The following is a 19336-nucleotide window of genomic DNA, read 5'->3' on the forward strand; positions in this document are numbered from 1 at the left end:
TCTACATTGCATTGGTTCTTGACAGCGCATTCTGATAGACCTTGAAGATTGTATACTCATACGTTGCTCCAACCGACTCCAACAGCTACCAGTATGCCACTCAAACATATTATGTGCCGGGGCACACCCTACGAGGTATTATTCCACATGCCGGAATTGAAGCCAGCTCAACACAAACATATTGACGAGATGCACACAGATCGGATACCTTCATGGTACCAATGCACGAGACGAGATAGCCCGAGCCGTGGAGTTCTACGCCAAACTTTTTATGAAGCATAGCAAACTTTCATGGCCAGAGGTTCAAGCCTTAGCCAGCGACTTTGACGGTGTGATCCAATCGAAATGGCCGCGATACTATCAAGAGCTCAAAGGTTGGGTCCTCCGATGGCATCATGCGACGGAGACGCTGATATGCTATGTCGCCACAGGAATCGCCGATGGAGCAGGCCGTCAACTAAACGATATAATTGCCTTGAATGTCCGCACAGAAATCGTCTTTGGTCAGTTCAGTGATGGATGCACAAGCCTTTATTACCGGGGTGATGGTAGTGTCTATATGGGCCAGAACTGGGATGTGCGTTGCTCTCCTCAAGGACCCTATCTATCGAACGACGTCTGGAGACTAACGAGCTCGTCAGTGGATGGAGGAGCAAGCAGTCAACCTGATCCACGTTACCATCGTCCAAGATGCTCTACCAACCATCGAAATGATCACGGAGGCAGGAATGATTGGTAAAATTGGACTCAACGACTGTGGTGTAGGAGTCTGCTTCAACGCAATCCGCGCCAAAGGAATGGACAAGTCACGGGTGCCCGTCCATCTGGGTCTTCGTATCGCTTTGGAGAGTAAATCCACCGTTGAAGCGGTAGAATCTTTGGAGGGGATCGGAATGGCGAGCCCAGGGCACTTTTTGATCGGGGATCCTACGACTGCTGTCGGTCTGGAGTTCACCTCGACCACGATCGCTCGCGTTCCAGTTAACAAGGAGGGGTTTGTGGTGCACTCAAACCACATGCTTCTTCCTCACGCGGGTATCTATGAGTCCAAGTGGCTTGAGGACTCTCCGGTACGCATAAAAACTATGGAAAATAACATTCGTGCATCACCACAACCCTTATCGTGGCCGTCCTTTTGCAGCTTGTTTGAGGACGAGAGCAACTACCCCACGGGGATCTGCAGGGCGTGTGGTGGAGATGGCGATATCGCGACGTTGTTCAATATCGTCATGGATTTGAATGGTCCAAAAGGGATCATCCGAATGGGCCGGCCTGTTCGTGGTGAGCAGACAGGGGAACGAGTTGAGCTTAGATTTGATAACCAGAAATAGTAGACTGCACGAAGATTATCTTGTCTTCTGGAATCGAATGAATGTAGGTGAGGGTATAGTAGGTACCAAACAGACCGAGGGTAGTGGTCTGCTCACCACTGATTCTTGTTATCATCTGTAGGATGTACTCTGTATAGCATTACAGCAATATCACTGCAGGAGAACACTCCAAACACTCCTCTCGTGTAGAAATCCCGTGTTAGACTACCCCGCCGAGGATAAAAGCACCGGATCCAACCGATTGATAAGCCATGCGGAGAAGGGGAAGAAGATAAGACCTCCGTCTTCATCACCTCCAATCCCCCTCATCCTTCCTATGTAGCGACGACACATCAGCCTGTTCGTGATGCCTTCATCGGCCGCTGCTGCTCGGGCAGGAACCTCCTGTCGGCGCTGCCACCGCCGCAAAAAGAGATGCGATCGAACGCTGCCACAGTGTGAAACCTGTCGCAATGCACAAGTCTCCTGCAGCTTTCTCGACGATGAGCGCCAAGTAGGGACCTACTCAATTTCGTATGTATTGTTGTTCTTATCCATGCTGCTTAGGTCTTGGGGACTACGGAGTCATCTGCTGATACCCGAACACAGATATGTGCAAGGCCTTGAGGCCCGCGTGCGTGACTTGGAGAGACGACTGGCTTCAGCTGTCGCATCTTCGTCCTGCCATGGTGGATCTGAGTCTCAGTTCAATTCGTTTCCAACAGACCCGGCAATGGTGGACTTTTCCACCTCTCCAGGTGTAGATGCGGTTTTGGAGAACCTCGCCGTCCTTCCTACTATCCCGGTTGTGCCATCCCAGGAGCGATCCGAATCTTTAGTCGACGAGTTGAAGCTACTGTCCCTTGAAGCAACAGCCGAACGGCATCTAGGATCGTCATCGGGCCTGTCATTTGCACGTCTCACGCAAGCAGTCCTTCGCCGTCTCTCCCCGGACAAAGCAGAGTTTGTGTTTGATGGAGAGCCAGAAATCGACCCTCACCCGGAGCAAAGTCTGGCCTGGTCGCCTGGATCAATCATTGGGCCTTCTGGCATCGTCGATTTTGATGCGTCGCTGCTATACAATCCGTCGCTATTCACAGAACTTCCACTGCCGCATCTCGCAGAACACGACGCCGTTCTCGCCGACCTGAATTTCCCCGACCGGTCGCATATCAACTATCTGATCGAGTTTTACTTTGCTCACTCGCACACTTTATATCCGATCATCCGTCGCAATGAGTTCCTGTCTACGTTGTGGCGCATCTATGCTGATCCTACCGACCCCCTGGCTCAGTCTCCTCTATGGCTGTTTCGCATCTGGATGGTCTTGGCTATTGGGTCAACTACACACTCTTCAGTTTCTCTCGTGGATGAATCCGAGTCAGTGCTATATTATAACAAGGCGATGGTGTATTTTGAGGCCGCTTTTGGATACGGGGACATGGTATGTCCATTCAAGAGGTGGCAGGTGAACGCCTACTAACGTCACTAGGCAGCGTTGGAGGTATTGATGCTCCAAGTTTCTTACTCGTTCTTCAACCAGATAGGACCGAGTGAGTTCAATCCCTATGCTCCTTGATCTCTGCTGACGACCTAGATACCTGGTTCTTGGTGGGAGTCGCTGCGCGCATGGCTATCGGAATGGGGCTGCACACTGCGACAACATATGAGAGTCTGCCTACCGATATTGCCGAGTATCGCAAGCGAATCCTCTTTTCATTGTATATGATGGACCGGTGTGTGCTCTTCGTTCACCATCCCGAGCTACAACCTAATTGATCTGGATGCAGCGTAGTGTCGATGGCTCTCGGTCGCCCGTTTGCGATTCACGACGATGATGTTGATGTAGCGGTATATCCATCCTGTACAGAGACGATCAGTGTGGTACTAACATAATGTAGCCCTTCACAGACGTCGATGACGAGAACATTCACCCCGACGGAATCGTTCCCCACGACGGTCTCCAACCGTCAAGCATGGCAGTGCCACTCCACATCCTATCTCTAAGAAAGATCGCCAGCGACATTGCCAACAATGTATACTCAACCACCAGGACAAGTCGAATGAGCCCGGCAGAGCGTGAGGAAACCCTCCAGGCCATCCACCGCAAGCTTGTCGACTGGCGCCGCAATATGCCATTCCCCCTGCCCGATGTACATTCTCAGGTGCCTCACTTGAGCAGTAGCTGGTTCGACCTCAACTATTACACGCACGTAGCGATGCTCTACCGGCCGTCTCCCCTGTTTCCCACCCTCGACCAGTCCAAAGTAAAGGTGCTGGCCATGGCAGCGGCAATGTCCATTCGCCAGGCGATTAATATGCACCGTCAGCGGAGGTTTGCCTATAACTGGCTCAACCTGTTGGGAGTGTTCACGTCGACGCTGTCCTTGATGTATGCGATCACCGCTCAGCCAGATAACTTGGCCAGTGTTCTTGGAGAAACGAAGGCGGTCGATGATTTGGAGCTGGCTATTGAGCTCTTGGATACTTTTGGTAGGAAGTTTCCTGCTGCAAAGAAGATTCGTCGGATGGTCCAGGAGGTCCTGAAGCGGTTTCAGGGGGTTTGCTGTGTTAGCCCATGATCTTGCTGAACTATTTAAATTGCCACGTATCATGTACTACCATCCCTCTCTCGTCGTAACAAGTGCCACGTCGTGGTATGCATGCACCTGTTATCAGCCAGTGACCCCGTATCGGTGACATCAGATCCTGTCGGACGGGCCGACGATGCGAACGCCGTCTATCGCAATGACCGCCGAGCTGGGACGACCAACAGTGCTACTAGGGTTGAAAACGCAATTACAGACTAAGATTCAAAGCGGACTATACGATGCTGTATTGACATAAAAGGGAAAGGAGCCATCGCTGCAGACTGTCACGTATCTAGGATCGCAGCAAATCCAACATGACAACAACGCATGATACGGCATTCATCCCGAGCTTGGCTTATCGCATCCAGGATGGCCAGGGCTCTACGATCCTTGGTATAGCAGGCGTCATCGCTTTGCTGTCATACCTGGTCTACAAGGCATGCTCCATCGCCGTGCCTCCTCTGCGCGCCCGACTAACACCCCCAGACCACCATCGCAACCGACATCCCCTTCATCAAAGGTCTACCCGAAATCCCCGGTGCCGTACCGATCTTCGGCCATCTCCTCAAACTCGGAGACGACCATGCCACCGTGTGCGAGAAATGGTGGCGCCAGTACGGCCACTCCGTGTTTCAGATCCGGCTGGGAAATACCAGGGCCGTGGTCGTTAACTCGTTTGAGGATTGTCGGAAGATGCTCCTCGGCCACCAGAACGCGATTATCGATCGGCCGACGTTGTACACATTCCACGGCGTGATCAGCAGTACACAGGGCTTTACGATCGGGTCTTCCCCGTGGGATGCATCTTGCAGAAAGAAGCGCAAGGCGGCGGGCACAGCGCTGGGACGTCCAGCACTCCGCAGCTACTACCCCATGTTCGACCTGGAGAGTTACTCTATTGTGCGAGACCTGCATCGCGACAGTTGCGATGGAGAGGTGGAGTTGAATGTGCGCCCGTATATCCAGCGGTACGCGCTGAACACGACATTGACCCTCTGCTATGGGATCCGAATGGATGCGGTATACGACGAGCTTCTCCGCGAGATATTGTACGTTGGGTCTGCTATCTCGCTGCTGCGCAGCGCCTCTGAGAATCTCCAAGATTATATCCCGCTTCTGCGATACCTGCCCAACAACGAAAAGAACGCACGGTCAAAGAGCCTGCGCGAACGACGTGACAAGTACCTGGATCTTCTTCTCGATAAGGTGCGGGATATGATCAAGAAGGGCACCGACAAGCCCTGCATTTCCAGTGCAATTCTGAAAGACGAGGAAACCAAGCTCAACGGAGTGGAAGTGTCGTCTATCTGTCTTTCGCTAGTGTCGGGCGGTTTCGAGACCATCCCCGGGACGCTCACCTCCGCCATCGGGTCTCTATCTACAAAGGAAGGTCAGGTGTGGCAAGACCGCGCGTACGAGGACATCAAGCGTCATTATCCAGATATCCGAGACGCATGGACGAGCTGCTTCGTGGAGGAGAAAGTACCGTACGTCAATGCCATTATTAAGGAGGCAGGCAGATACTACACTGTCAGCGCTATGAGTCTCCCCAGGAAGACCGTCACCGAAGTCAACTGGAACGGCGCTATCATTCCCCAGAAGACGATGGTTCTGATCAATGCTCAAGCCGGCAACCATGGTATGACCCTAGCCCTTCCAAATTGTGCCCCCCGCTGACAGTGTAGATGTCGACCACTTTGGTCCCGACGGCGGCAAGTTCGATCCGGAAAGATGGTTGAAGACGCTGGATCCTCCGACTGAACGCGAAACATCCGGACTGAATCACTTGAGCTTTGGAGCTGGATCCCGGGCGTGCTCGGGTCAGTATATCGCTTCCCGGCTCCTTTATGCTGCTCTGGTCCGTATTCTTTCATCGTATAAAATTGTGGCCAGCGAAACAGAACCGCCAAATACAGACTATGTGGACTACAACCAGTTCAAGACAGCGTTGGTGGCGATTCCTCGCGACTTCAAGGTCAAGCTCGTTCCTAGGGACCCCGGCATGACCGCGGAGTGTCTGGAGACGGCCGAATTACGAACAAGGGAGCATTACAAGGAATGATTGTGGTTTGTCAGTGGCGTGGTTAACACTGTGTTACTTAAGTATTGTCTGTGTTGTTAATCTGGCTAGAGCGATGAAATCTGTGCCCAATAACCGCTCCGTTCGGAACGTCCGACAGCTGATTTAGTGGGAAACAAGCATATAAGTTAGTTGATGTGCAGAAGTTTCACATAGCTTTATTTATAATGACCATTGCGTTCCTGATTACCCATCACGATCTATAGAATGTCGACCCTCGACGTATCCTCCCTTTTTGGGGTCAAAGGCCGTGTAGCTCTGGTAACCGGAGGAAGTAGTGGGTTGGGCTTCATGATTTGCAAGGTAGCCGCACACATCCTTCCTATTGATGATTAGCTCAATGATATCTAGGGACTGGTGGTCAACGGAGTCAGGGTCTATCTGGCTGCTTTACCCACTGACCCGATCGACGAAAAAGTCAGAGAACTGAACGAGCTTGGAAGGGCGTCTGGAGGAGTTGCAGAAGGGTTGAACGCGTGTCTCAACGATCCTGAATAATATGCTCACCAGCTACAGTATTGCCTGCGACCTGTCCTCCAAAGAGAGCATCGCCGCCCTGGTCAATCAGATATCCCAACGAGAAAAGCACCTCGACATGCTCATTTCCAATGCGGGCATTCGACGCGACCCTCCCGTGGCCTGTAATGTGTTAACGGCGTCGCTATCGGAGCTGCAAGCCTCGATGTGGTCTTCTCGATACGACGACTGGGAAGCTACATTCCGGATCAACACCATTGCGCATTACTTCCTATCTGTTGCGTGTCTGCCATTACTTACTGCGGCTGCAGAGATGGATTTGGGAGATGGTCGCAAGGGCAAAGATGATGGTAGGGGAGTGGTTGTCATGACCAGCTCCTGTGCCAGCATGCACAATGCTACTAATGTCGATCTGACCAGCTACGCCACCAGCAAGGCCGCCACGGATCATCTGGTGAAGCTGTTGGCGGCCAAGTTTAGCCGGTTTTACGTGCGGGTGCTGAGCATTAACCCAGGATGTAAGTTGTCGCTTTCGCTGCTGGAACTATACTGACTGCTTAGTTGTCCCGAGCAAGATGAATCCTGTTGGTAAAGAGGGGAATATCTTCAGCAATTTATTTGACAAGGTCCCAGCAAAGAGAGCTGGTAACGAGAATGATATTGCTGGGGCAATCATTTATTTGACGAGCACCGCCGGGGTGAGTATGCCTATCATGTTGTCTACCTTCTCTAACGAAGATAGGCTTATATCGATGGTGTCTCTCTGTGCATTGATGGGGGTCGCATACTTCTGGCAAACGGACAACAATAATGGCTCCGGAGCACCAACATCGTCATGCCTAGACACTCTTGCGCAGGAATCTGTCAATAACTCCATCCATCCAATCTAAGTCCTCTTTGTTACTCCCAGCGCCAGCCAAGTGTCCCCAGACAGAGGGCATGACCTGTAGCGTAGCGTCTGGTATCATGTCCCTCTCTTTCTCGCTCGCTCGCCAGTCAAAATACTGGTCCGTTTCGCAGGGCATCAATAGTACCCTCGCCTTGATAGTCGCGAGGGTATCCCGAATCGAGCTGCAACCATCCCCACGACAGCTACTAACATCAGAATGCTGCCACATCCGAAGCATGATGAGAAGGTCCTCCGCATCCCAGCCCTCGTAGTTCTTATCCGTCACGGCGGAGTCCCACTCCTGCAGACTGTCGTACCCCATAGTCCTAAACAATTGCTCTTCGAACCAAGCAGCGCTGGTCAGCCAGGCAGAGTAGGCTTTACCAAACGCTCGCAACCCGCGCCGTGGCTGGACCCCCTGAATCTTGTACGTCCCGTCCACGTAATCAACTGAATTTCCAAGCGCGGCTTTCGGGCCTTCCAAGAACTGGTAGTTGTGAAGACTGGTTCGAGCAGAGGAGCAGATGATGACGGCGTTCTTGACAAAATCGGGGAACATCACGATCCAGTGATAGGCGCATTGTCCGCCCATGGAGAAACCGACAATCGCATCGATGGCTGGTATACCCAGATGCTGGAGGAGCTGGTATTGGGCGCGAACACAATCACAATAGTCGATTGATCCTGCAAAAGCGGGTGTGTTTGACGGACTTGACGATTCCCCGTTTCCAAATAGCGCGACGACGATAATACGGTGGTCGTGTAGGGCGCCATGGGAGAATGTCAGGGTTGAGTTGATGCGGCCCCGGAAACAGGTCGGAATGAGCGCAACTTTTGATGCGCTGGGGTTGATGACTTGATATGCCAGGCGGACATTAGGCACGTTTGTCCCATCCTGGAAGATGAAGTTCGGGATATCGAAATAGTCGACTTGGTTGTCACCCATTATGCCGGTCGGCGATTGGTATCAGGTTTGGGTTTGTCCGTTGTACTTGAATCGCCTCTATGGTCTCTATTTCTGTAGGTAGTGCGTTCGAGGTATTCAATCTCGGCTCTCTGGACTCCTCTTCGCCGTCGTTTGCAGCATCGGACCATCCGACTCCCCGCTCGGTAGGGGCGCTGTCGATAACGAGGCGTCGAGTCATGGACGATAGACCGCCCATTCTCAGGCATTACAGAAATATATTCCATGATGATCATCTAACTGACGTGCCATTAGGTAACAGCATCACCATGTAAGAGTTGTTGATGCCACGATAGTTGTCGGCCACTCCGTCTACTACTACTCCACCACCGCCTATAACACCACCAAGTGCAGAGTCAACCAAGAATCCTCCTAACCGTCTTCGCAGATATTCCCAATCATCAAAATGCATCCCAACGGACAACCCTTCCTCCTCGACCCCAACGCCCCCGAAGGCCCAACCCGCTATCCCCATGCGCGCATCGCGCCTCCCTCCACACACCACACGGTCTACGTCTCCGGCATGGCATCGCGCCTGGTGGACGGTACATACGCCGGGGTCACAGAGCACGCCGACGGGACATACACTTTGGATATCCGAAAACAAACCGCGGCGGTACTTCAGAACATCGACGACATCATCAAAGGAGCCACCGAGGGCAAGGGAGGCATTCGCAACGTGATCGACGCCGTGGTGTATATCCTCGATATGCAGAATTACGCGGGCATGAACGAGGAGTGGAATAAGGTGTTTCCCGATCGTGTCAGTGCGCCTGCTAGGGCGACGATTGGGGTGAAGGAATTGCCGGATCCGCGGTTCATAGTGGAGGTTAAAGCGGTTGCTATTGTTGATTTGTAGGGTGCATAGGGTGGTATGCTCTGGGAGTGGTATCTTAGGCGAGTCATGCACGCTATGGGGACAGTCTTGTGTGTTCTCAGTCAATCCACATATTATTCATCTTCATCTAACTGGGTATGTACACATAAGCGAGGGAATGTATCATCTGCGACATAGCTGGCGTAGCATCATAACTACCCGTCTATTCACAACCTTGAACTAATGTAGGACAGAGCAGAGCACGCGGCTACTGCTTCTCGGCGACACTCTGGTCATTGTCACTGCTGAGGCCGGACTCGTTCTGGTCCGGCGGCGAAGAATCGTTCAAATCCAAGCCCAGCTCGCGGGACTGCTGGGTGATCTCCTCGAGGCTGAGCTTCGGCATGTCCTTGGCGACCATGAACGGCCACTTCTTCTCGACATGCGCCTTGGCGTAGACGATATCGATCTCTTCGAGCTCGCGGCCGGCGGTTTCCACGAAGAAGAACCAGCCGAACGGGACGCCGATCAGGTTGATCAGGGCAAAGAAAAGATACACGCCCCAGCCGCTGCTGGCCGCAAACAGCGGGGTGAACATGACCACAGCAAAGTTGCAGATCCAGTTGGTGCAGGTCGAAGCCGCGGCACCGACCGTGCGGGTACGCAGCGGGTTAATCTCAGGCGGGTAGATCCAGGGCAGAGGCAGGAGGGTGAAGGCGAAGAAGGTGATGAAGAGGAAGATGCCGACAATCGCGCCCTTGGAGTTCTCCGTGGTGGGCTTGATCAAGCAGGCAAACGTAATCACGAAGCTGAGGCCCTGTCCGAGGAAGCCGATCAGGTAGAGCTTGCGGCGGCCAACCCGTTCAACCATAAAGAAGGAGGGAATCGTCGCAAGCGCATAGACCGTCGCGAACACGCCGCCCATGATCAACGCCAGCCGGTGTTCGAGGTTGAGGTTCTCCTCGAATAGCAGCGTCGAATAGTAGATGGCCGCGTTGCAGCCAGTAAACTGCTGGAAGAACTGACCGGAACAGCCCACGAGGAGACGCTGGAACTCCTGAGTCTTTCCAAATGTGAAGACAGTCTTCCAGCTTGCCTGCGAGGCCGAGGTCATTTCAACGTCGGCTTTCATGAAGTTGAACTCGGTGAGGACTTCGTCGGAGTCGGGGGTAGAGTTCTTCAGCTTAGCGATCACTTCGCAGGCCTCCTTGTGATATCCTCGCATCACGAACCACCGCGGCGATTCCGGGAACATCATCGCGCCGGCTGCCACGATCAACGCGAAGAACACCTGCAGCGCCACCGGGAACCGCCACTGGACGGTCTCCGGGACATAGGAGAGACCAAACACGACCCAGTAGGCAATGAAGGTGCCCACGGCAATCATCGCGCCTTCAAAGCACACCAGCAGCCCGCGGTTATGCGCGCTGGAGCACTCCGACTGCCAGACGGGGATGGTCGCCGTGTTCATGCCGTTTCCAAGACCCGAAATCACACGGCCCACGACGAACTGCCCGAGACCCCATTGGGGACCAAAGGCCGCCGTCGAGATCACCGCGCCGATGATCAGGACCAGCGCGCCAGAAAAGATGATCCGGGTGCGGCCGATCTTCTCACCAAAGAACATAGAGAACAGCGCGCCGAAGAAGCAGCCGATCTCATAGCAGGCCGTGACGGCGCCACGGATGACGTTGATATGCCGGTACGTCGCATCGTCCGGGTTATCGGGCATGGCCAGAGTACCGAAGGTTTTCGTGAATTCGTCGCCGGCAATAAGACCCGACATCATGCCCTGGTTGTATCCGAACAGCGAAAAGCCCATGACAGCCGTGAAGGTGATGGACGCGCGGAGCAGACGCCCCGACGTACCGGAGGTGGTTGTCCACATACTGGCAGGCTATGGACAAGGGGTATAACCAGAGGAACTAATAGAGGAAAGAAAAAGTTGGAGTTACCCCAGCACGGAGCAACAGGCGCCCTCTTATATATGCTGCATGCTCCCGCACGACTTGGCGCCTGTCTTGGCCGAACGCAGGCGTGGATCAGCCTGGTCTCGGCATGGGTGGATGGAGGCAACTGAAGCGAAACCCACTCGATTCATCTCTGCTCTTGGCCTGCCCACCTGATGGACCCAACGGCAAAGACCCTGGAGAGCGTGCAAAGAAGCATTGGGGTGGTCAGACGTGGGCATCCGCCTGGGCACCCCGGGGGGAAGATGCGGGAGGAAGTATAGCCCGCACAGTATTGTGTATTATGCCGTACATATTCAGAGACAGTAAGTCAGACAGATAGACAGAAGTACTGTTTGTTTCTTTCTGCAGATAGTCCTAGGTAGCTACTAGCTATTGGAGGACGGCCTACTAGTCATGTCCCATACCATATGGGCTACCTCCCGACCCTCGGGCTCATGCCAAATGATATTGGATATTGGATGTCTTGTCGGTAAGAACCGGCTCCTACAACACACTGCCAATTCGGCCGGTCCGTCGGCGGTCGGCAGACGCAAATGGTCGGTTCTGTGCTTGTACCGCATGGCACGGATGGCTCTGCTGGACCGGTCCACGATTATACTCGTTTTGGGTATATGGACCCTTGGAGACAATCTTGGCGTACGTGCCATGCATGTGCGTTCCGACTAGAATGATATCATCCGGCTGGGGAATAGGGAGAATGAGATGAAGCAAAGTTGAACATGACTATATAGGTCGGTGATTCTACGTAGATGTCCTGAAATTACCTGATGTACTTCATTCTCCATAAGTCCATCTTCAATCAACAGTCGCCTGGCCTCTTTCTCTGAATCGACAGCGCTATTATTCATTCTACTCCATACCTTACCCATAGCTACCAGGTACTAATATCCGAGATGGATTCCGCCAGGGCCAATACTCCCCAGCCGGGGTCGCTTGCGGAGGCCACCGCAGTTGACGCAGCACGCCGCTCCACCGCAATCTCGCGACGCCATCCCCGACCGTCACCATCGGGTGGGATGGAGAAGGCTCGAAAAGTTTTCAGGCCCTGATCCAGTCAGCGGCCAACGCCGGAACCCACTCGGGCTCGGCGACAGGGGGGCCGAAGGGGCAGCAACGAGCGTTAATCGCGGATCACATTACGGACAACCTAATGCAGGCTCGGAGACATGGGGCGGCGGAGATCTTTGGTTGGCATTGCGACGGTGGCCCTCGTGCGGCCAGGCCAAGGGCTGGGCATATCTATGCCGAGAAGCTAGTCGCCGCAATGTTGCAAAAATGGGGGGCCACAAGGAAAGAGAGCCGAGTTGGTCTGATGTCAGACTTTGTGTTACGTTGTCGGGGCATCCTAACAGGTGAAAACGGCGTGCTTCGTTTATTTGGCAAAGGTAGTATTCCGAGATGGATGTCGGGGGGGATCCATCCTTTGACTCCAGAAGAGGCGCTCTCCGGGGGCGGTTCTTGGCGTCCTGGAAGTACTCCGGAGTCCTCCCGCAGGGACAGGACAGGGACAGGGACGGGGTCAGAGACAGGGATAGGGACAGGCATGTGTCGTTGTCTTTGGACTGATTGCTCTATGCTCTGTAAGCTGGTATACTGGCCTGTAGATGCATCTATCCTGCAACACACTAGATCTTCCCCATAGCCCCATATCCCATATCCCATATTCCATATACTATATCCTATATCCTATATCCCGTCTTACACCAGAAAATGCATGCTCATGCCTCACCAACTTCTGTTTGGTGTCTACTCCGTACGCTGTGACATCTGTGGCAAGTCAGCAAGACTGGGACGGCTGCTCTTGGCAGTGGTGGTGGCGGCATGGGAGACTTTCCACTGGTTATGGACATGTATACGGACATACCCGTGGGCTTGGCAGGAGGACGAAGGTGGGAGTGGCTTTTCAAGTCCGTCCTTCCAGCGGATGCTTGCGAGTGCTTGGGCTTTCTTAACAATCCGCTTGCCCTTGGGCCCCTTGGCGAGCGGGCCCTGCTGTGCCAAAGGATTGCTACTTGCCCGCCGCCAAGCCCGACGGATGAAATGCCTCACCATGTGGTTAGAGGGGATGTAGTTGCCAAGTGTCTATCATGCGGCCCTCTCGAGATTTCGATGGCCCTTGGCTTGCCCGTCATAGTCCGTATACATGTGAAGATGTTGTCTCCCACTCATTGTGGTAGGACTTGGTGTGTTAACACCGTCCTCGACAGGTGTTGCCTTCTCGTCTTAACCAAAAACGCAAGTGGGGTATTAGTCAAACCTCAAATAGTGAAATTAAAGAGTCCTGTGTGCCTTTACCTAGGTTAGTGAATCGTGCTCTAACAAGTATGCTGTCAGATGCAGAATCTTCTGCTATGATGTCATCCTCCCTCGAGCTTCCCGATAGGGCAGCGGTATATCTTGGCAGTACAGGCCCGATGATTACCCGGATGACTCATCATCTGCTTAGTCACTACTCTCTCCCTGTTGATGCCATGTTGAGTATACAGTAGATCAAACATTCGCAAATCACTCAGGAAGACAGAGTCCTTCGAGAAGTCGGATATATACTCTCATTTAGAAGCATTGTCGGAATCAGTTCCCCAGGTAATAAGGTGAAGTACAACCATGCAGATTATATATTTTCAGTGGCCAGCATCCCGACACTACTAGCGTAGAACTATGTAACATTATATATACATCGCGTGTTCCATTCAAGCATTATTTGCGCAGGAGAAGCTGGCGCTACTGGGGTTATCATGAAGCGCCTTGCCTGACACGTACAGCCCCAGTCCACACTATATCCGTTAGCATCCACTCAATGCGCGATGAGAGATCCAGGCAACTTACAATACACGCTGCGATGCCCATCAAGATCACATTGAAAATCGTCAGTCCAATCTTCATCGGAGTCGCAAAGAGGCAATCCTTGTTGAGATACAACCAACAGGCGGCGCTCACTCCAACTACACACAGTTAGCGATGGACCAGGAAAGGTGGAGTGGAGGAAAAATACAGGTAAACCAGCTGGCAAACAGAGACGCCTAGTTATACCGGTCAGCTCCATCACAAAACAACAGCGATCAATACCCACAATTAAACTCAACAGGTTGTTGAAGACCGGAATGGCCTCGGCAATGACCCACGCAGCCACCCACAGAACAAGCCCGATCAAAAGCCACGACCCCGTGGCGACGAGATCCTTCTTGTGCATGCGGTCGCCGTGGCGGAAGATCCGCACGTAGACATATTTGGCAGCGACATGGCCGTTCACGACGCCGCCGATGAGAATCTGATAAGCCCGACTTAGCACTATCCAGCGTTTACTGCGAATCCACCTACCGTCGGAAGCGCAATGCCGTATGCAACTTTGGCAACCACAGGGCTGGCTGATCCCAGGGCGGGAGATGTGACATCCTGGCCGGCAAAGCAATAGATGACGACCGCCGTCACGGTGTAGAGAGTGACGTCTGTGCCTTGGAGGAGGAGTAGCGACTTGGGGTACTCATACGGGTCTTTCAGCTCGGCGATGAATCCGAAAAAGGCCACATGGCCACCTGTAACCCATTAATTCTGACACAGTGCAACACAAAGAGTACTTACAAAAGGAGAAGACAATGTTGCACACTGCAAGGAAAGCTTTATACAGGCTTGTGTCGACTGTCGCTTGCAGGCTACCCTGCCAGGGATGGGACACCCCGACGGCGATCATGACAATCAGGACGGTAGAAAAAACACTCAGGAAAGCTGTGGACTTGGTCAGCACGGAGACAGATAAGCTGGATGTTGTGATCGCACAAGCAATGGATAGATACGACACATTGGCCGAGGTGCGCGGAATGCAGAGAATATAGGAGATCACCATTCCCACCACCCCAAACACGATGGAACATGTTCCATGGTCCGTGATCGTGTTCATCGCGACTGTAAACGTCAAGAGATGGCTAGCCATAATGAAGACGACCAGAAGCAGCTGTCCAATTCCGAACAGTTCTCGCCCGAACCGGCCCATCAGAACCTCCCCCGCGTCGGCCATGTTCTGGATATGAGGGTACCGCCATCGAAACTACATACGTTAGCAAAGCGCGCGTCGGTGAATCCATCCACATACCTGTCCAATGGTATATCCTGTATAGGTGGCCATAAGCCCCAAGCCAATAAGAAGGACAATAGCCCTAGTCTCCTGTCAGCACCTGAATGACAGCACATATCATCAGTTGGCTGCTTACGGAACAAGCCCGAGTTCAGCAACGACCGCGGGCAAGGAGAGAATGCCGATGGAAACGGTTTCTGCTACCATCACTGGCCAAATCAGCGCAATGTCAATCATTGATTCCGAGATACTCACAGAATCCGCACTGCCTATAAGACTGCATTAGCAAGTGAAAGAGTGAGCCGTGTCGGGCTACATACCACCAGCTCAAAACCTTGTACTTGACCTCGGCGTGTTCCTCGTCACCAAAGACATCGCTGGACGAGCTCTGCACCTTTTCATCCTGCTTTTCCTCGTCGATATCCTGATATGGGTCCTGGCCACCAACCTCCATCTCCCGACCCAGGTCCGTCGAAGGCGAATAAACAGGAGGGCTCGTCATGGTTTCGTGGAAGTTGCTCAACTCCGCTTATCAAGTATCCTTTACTCCGTAGATTTGAACCTCAACGCAAGTGGAGAAGACCCAACAACAACAGCAGGAGCTCAATGCCAAGAAGTAAAATTTTCTCTCTCGCAGAGTGCTGCTGAAGGTTGTACAAAACTCCAAAGACGCTCAAACAGACAATGGTAGAAATATCGAGCTCCCCGTCCTAGCAATGGGGAAGAACTCCAATGCCGACGGCTCGGTCGATCGTCCAAAATCAAACCATGCGCGATTCAGATTTTTCCTATTATCATTACGAGTGGAATTCTCCAGCGGTGGGTTGACTCCCCAGCTATCCCAAACTGTTACCTAATCTCCCGGGCTCGTGGGTCTTTCCCGCCAGGCACGCCGCGCTCCGTGCCCAATGGGATCCGGCTGGTGGTGTCGAATTCCGAAGGAAAAGCATTTAGCGAGGAGCTGAAGCTGCTTCACGGCCCAGATATGGGGATGCGTGGGTGTTATTCGTGGACGGCGAGGAGCGTACTGCCGGAAAAAGGCTTTATATCGTCAAAAGACCCTGCTGGATCTCCACCCAGCCCAGATTAGGTTGTGCAGATCGTCGACTCCCGAGGAACTAGAGAGCAAGCATTACTCGGGGTGTCTCAGAGGAGTTCGTCTCGGTGTAGCCAAGTGCCGAAGTCTGAGGGAGGGAGAGTGGTATGAGGGTGGCGGATACGGATATCTCTGCAGTATAGGGAAGTCCTTGGTGATCATGCAATGACAGCGAATATCAGTCGAGTTTGAATCTGAGTATCTGGCTAGATTGAGGCCTATTGATTCTACGACGCAGTAGAGATCTAACAGATCGGCAAGATGAATCTCCAAGGGCAAATTACATAATAGTTCACGATTATTATTCTTCAAGTCGATGAAGGTATCATATGAGAGACACATTCCAACAATCTCTCCAACAAGAAATGTAAACGAGCGACCCCATCAAACACAAGTTCAAGCAACTGGCATTCTCCTCGTCCTCCGTGCCACCCTTCGGAGGCTTCTATACCCACTGCCGGAGCAACCACCTACTTCACCGGAAGGAATTTACCACGAAGCATTATCACTATCAAGCGACCAAGGACAACCTGCACTTATTCGTAGTCGTATAACAGCTTCTGCGGTGGCACATCTTGCCGCAAAATATACTTCTTCACATACCACGGCAGCATATGACGATAATGGTTGGCATGGGTCCGCGTGGGCAGCGAGAAAACCTGGTCCAGTTCCTCGAGGGAGAGCGCCTTTGTCTCAGGCAGACAAAAGTAGCAGAACACCCAGCCGAAAAGATTCCACGCGGCGTACCAACAAAAGGCGCCTTGCACAGTAAAGGCGTCTCTCAATGGCAGCCAAGTCAGGGACACGATGAAATTGAAGCCCCACGTTGTTGCTGTGGCGAAAGACATGCCGATGTCGCGAATGTACAGCGGCTACGGCATTGTTAGGGCGATGTGGGTGTAACTAGGGGAATAAGACTCACGAATGCTTCTGCGGAGTACGTAAATGGCACAGGCCCTTCCCCTGGTGAGTAGACTATCATGTAGAGGTAGATACCTGTAGCCACACATGCTGTCCGAGCGGTCTGGTCTGGGATATAGAATGAGAATCCGGTGAACAGGAGAAACAACGACATTAAAGGGAAGGTCGTGAGGAGGAGGTTTCTCCGGCCAAAGGTGTCAATAGTATAGACCGCAGGGAGGGCAAAAATCCAGTTAGTGATACCGCAGCCCAGAGAAACAACAAGAGCCGTCTGGAGGTCAAAGCCTGCCTCTACGAACATGGAGGAACTGCGCTTGTTAGGAATGGGCAATAAACAGGCCAGCGCAGATGATCATACCTGTAGTACATGATTGCGTTTACTCCGCAGAACTAGAACTCAGTTAGCCGGAGATGATCTGAGGGAGTCCCGACATCTTTAACGTACTTGCTGCATGAACATAACGAAAAACGACGACTGCGCTGCACGGCGGTTCCGAGGAACGGTGAACATCTCTCGCCAGAGATGCTTGCCCTCGCGGAGCTTCTCTTCCACTTTCAGCGCGGCATGAATATAGTATAGATCTCTAGACGCCTGGAAGGTTGAAGGACGCAGCTGGCACAGCGCCTTGTACGCGTCCTGATAGCGGTTCCGCATCATGTACCATCGGGGTGACTCAGGACAGAAGTACACCTGCATACAGACGAAAAACGGACTCATATAGATGTCAGCTCCATTCGAGCCAACGATTCTCCAATTGAGCGAGGATAACTTACGGAATGGCCGTCGACCCTAACATCAGCCGCCAGTTGAAGCCGGGGATAGTCGAGTGCGTCACATCCATGAACGCAACAGACGCAATGTACCCCAGCATTATACCAAAAGCCGTCCACATCTGCCACATCATGACGAGCGCGCCGCGAATATTGGCAGGCGAGCACTCCGCACCGTATACCGGGGTGGTAGTAGATTTGGCACCGACGGCAAACCCCAGGAGGAATCGACCCAAGAGGAGATTCCACCAGGTGTGAGCGGCGGCCATCCAGAAGGACGAGGCAAAGGAGATAAAACACGAAATGAAGATACACCCACGCCGTCCGAACCAGCGATTGAGGGGCGCGGTGGTCCAACATCCGATCACTGCTGAGCAGAGGTACGGGGCGCCGTTCAGAAGACCTTGTTTCCACCTGTTGGTCAAGCCGAATTCCTTGAAGTAATACCTTGTAGATGTCAGTTCATGCATTCCATAGCAAGCGAGAAGGGCGTAACCTACTCCTGTGCCCCGTTCACAGCAGTCTGATCCATGCCCTGTACAATGGCAGATCCTGCGCAGAGGACTTTACCAGCGTCAATGAATGTTCAACCGACCCATTGGATGTCCTATCTTACTTGTCATAAAGTACATCATAAATGGCTGGCTCCATCTATGAGTCTTCTCCCGACGGAGCAAGTCCTTCTCATCCTCTGACAACTCGGTCAGCTGCTCGAAGGCCTTGGGATCCTGAGCTACGAGAGCTCCCCGTTTGAGCTCCTCCACGATATGCTCCAACTGCTTCTCGCGCGCGAATTCTTCTATATCGCGAAACAACTCCTCGCGAGTCAGGCCCGCCAAGGGATTCTTCTGCTTTGTAGCGGAGGTAGTCGGTTCGGGACTACTCTTTTTCACATCCTCAGTCCATTCCCGAGCGGTCTCCCCGTTCGAGGAGGACCCCTGCTTGTCGATGGAGCCAGCCGACTCGTCACGATGCGAAGTCAGTGCCGGGGCTTCGGGGTCAACTGGTTTCTCACCCATAACGGTGGATCACTCGCGCAGCACGAGGCAGATCAGGACACCAAATTGTGGGGGACAGGCTTGTCAACACAAGGTGCAGGAGACAACACACAAATAAGAATCAGGAGAGCGGAAGATCTGGGTCTTTGGATCTGAGAACGGCGGGAGACCGATGCATTTTAATGTCTCCTGGGGCTTAGGCGACCCTCCTTTCCCCCGTCCATGGACAGGGATGGTTGCATTGCCATGAAACTATCCCCGTGCCGCATGGTATCCCCGCGAAATCACTGGCTGTCTCCGGATTAGTGAGCCCTCTCTCCACAAGTGTTGCTTTCTCCAGTCATCCATGTCCACAAGGCTACCAAAGCCAAGAGGCTTGG

At 52.9% G+C, this 19336-nt stretch overlaps 9 protein-coding genes across 9 annotated transcripts; 5 read left to right on the plus strand and 4 right to left on the minus strand.

Moving 5' to 3' along the window:
- Positions 1 to 93: 93 nt before the first annotated feature.
- On the plus strand, positions 94 to 1331 carry ATEG_07911 (uncharacterized protein; the record flags this gene model as incomplete). Its single annotated transcript, XM_001216532.1, has 3 exons — positions 94 to 135; positions 200 to 577; positions 642 to 1331. 3 exons carry the CDS (start codon positions 94 to 96, stop codon positions 1329 to 1331), a joined length of 1110 nt encoding a protein of 369 aa, XP_001216532.1.
- Positions 1332 to 2043: 712 nt separating this feature from the next.
- ATEG_07912 (fungal specific transcription factor domain-containing protein) lies at positions 2044 to 3892 on the plus strand (the record flags this gene model as incomplete). The annotated part of the gene is made up of 4 exons (XM_001216533.1): positions 2044 to 2754; positions 2803 to 2863; positions 2908 to 3048; positions 3222 to 3892. The coding sequence occupies 4 exons, from the start codon at positions 2044 to 2046 to the stop codon at positions 3890 to 3892; spliced, it is 1584 nt and encodes a 527-aa protein (XP_001216533.1).
- Positions 3893 to 4594: 702 nt separating this feature from the next.
- On the plus strand, positions 4595 to 5963 carry ATEG_07913 (uncharacterized protein; the record flags this gene model as incomplete). Its single annotated transcript, XM_001216534.1, has 2 exons — positions 4595 to 5540; positions 5587 to 5963. 2 exons carry the CDS (start codon positions 4595 to 4597, stop codon positions 5961 to 5963), a joined length of 1323 nt encoding a protein of 440 aa, XP_001216534.1.
- A 613-nt stretch (positions 5964 to 6576) lies between these two features.
- ATEG_07914 (SDR family NAD(P)-dependent oxidoreductase) lies at positions 6577 to 7269 on the plus strand (the record flags this gene model as incomplete). Its single annotated transcript, XM_001216535.1, has 3 exons — positions 6577 to 6976; positions 7020 to 7156; positions 7201 to 7269. 3 exons carry the CDS (start codon positions 6577 to 6579, stop codon positions 7267 to 7269), a joined length of 606 nt encoding a protein of 201 aa, XP_001216535.1.
- A 185-nt stretch (positions 7270 to 7454) lies between these two features.
- ATEG_07915 (uncharacterized protein) lies at positions 7455 to 8293 on the minus strand (the record flags this gene model as incomplete). The annotated part of the gene is made up of 2 exons (XM_001216536.1): positions 7455 to 7529; positions 7559 to 8293. The coding sequence occupies 2 exons, from the start codon at positions 8291 to 8293 to the stop codon at positions 7455 to 7457; spliced, it is 810 nt and encodes a 269-aa protein (XP_001216536.1).
- A 491-nt stretch (positions 8294 to 8784) lies between these two features.
- ATEG_07916 (uncharacterized protein) lies at positions 8785 to 9042 on the plus strand (the record flags this gene model as incomplete). Its single annotated transcript, XM_001216537.1, has 2 exons — positions 8785 to 8927; positions 9027 to 9042. The coding sequence occupies 2 exons, from the start codon at positions 8785 to 8787 to the stop codon at positions 9040 to 9042; spliced, it is 159 nt and encodes a 52-aa protein (XP_001216537.1).
- Positions 9043 to 9396: 354 nt separating this feature from the next.
- Positions 9397 to 11016, minus strand: ATEG_07917 (sugar transporter STL1; the record flags this gene model as incomplete). The annotated part of the gene is made up of 1 exon (XM_001216538.1): positions 9397 to 11016. One exon carries the CDS (start codon positions 11014 to 11016, stop codon positions 9397 to 9399), a length of 1620 nt encoding a protein of 539 aa, XP_001216538.1.
- A 2775-nt stretch (positions 11017 to 13791) lies between these two features.
- ATEG_07918 (uncharacterized protein) lies at positions 13792 to 15672 on the minus strand (the record flags this gene model as incomplete). Its single annotated transcript, XM_001216539.1, has 10 exons — positions 13792 to 13875; positions 13928 to 13935; positions 14052 to 14121; positions 14172 to 14369; positions 14420 to 14634; positions 14681 to 15143; positions 15189 to 15252; positions 15307 to 15379; positions 15426 to 15439; positions 15491 to 15672. 10 exons carry the CDS (start codon positions 15670 to 15672, stop codon positions 13792 to 13794), a joined length of 1371 nt encoding a protein of 456 aa, XP_001216539.1.
- A 1130-nt stretch (positions 15673 to 16802) lies between these two features.
- On the minus strand, positions 16803 to 18977 carry ATEG_07919 (sugar porter family MFS transporter; the record flags this gene model as incomplete). The annotated part of the gene is made up of 7 exons (XM_001216540.1): positions 16803 to 17138; positions 17189 to 17495; positions 17546 to 17577; positions 17633 to 17900; positions 17962 to 18405; positions 18459 to 18522; positions 18575 to 18977. The coding sequence occupies 7 exons, from the start codon at positions 18975 to 18977 to the stop codon at positions 16803 to 16805; spliced, it is 1854 nt and encodes a 617-aa protein (XP_001216540.1).
- Between the last annotated feature and the right edge of the window lie 359 nt (positions 18978 to 19336).

This window comes from Aspergillus terreus, genomic scaffold, assembly GCF_000149615.1.
Source record: "Aspergillus terreus NIH2624 scaffold_11 genomic scaffold, whole genome shotgun sequence".
NCBI lineage: Eukaryota > Fungi > Ascomycota > Eurotiomycetes > Eurotiales > Aspergillaceae > Aspergillus > Aspergillus terreus.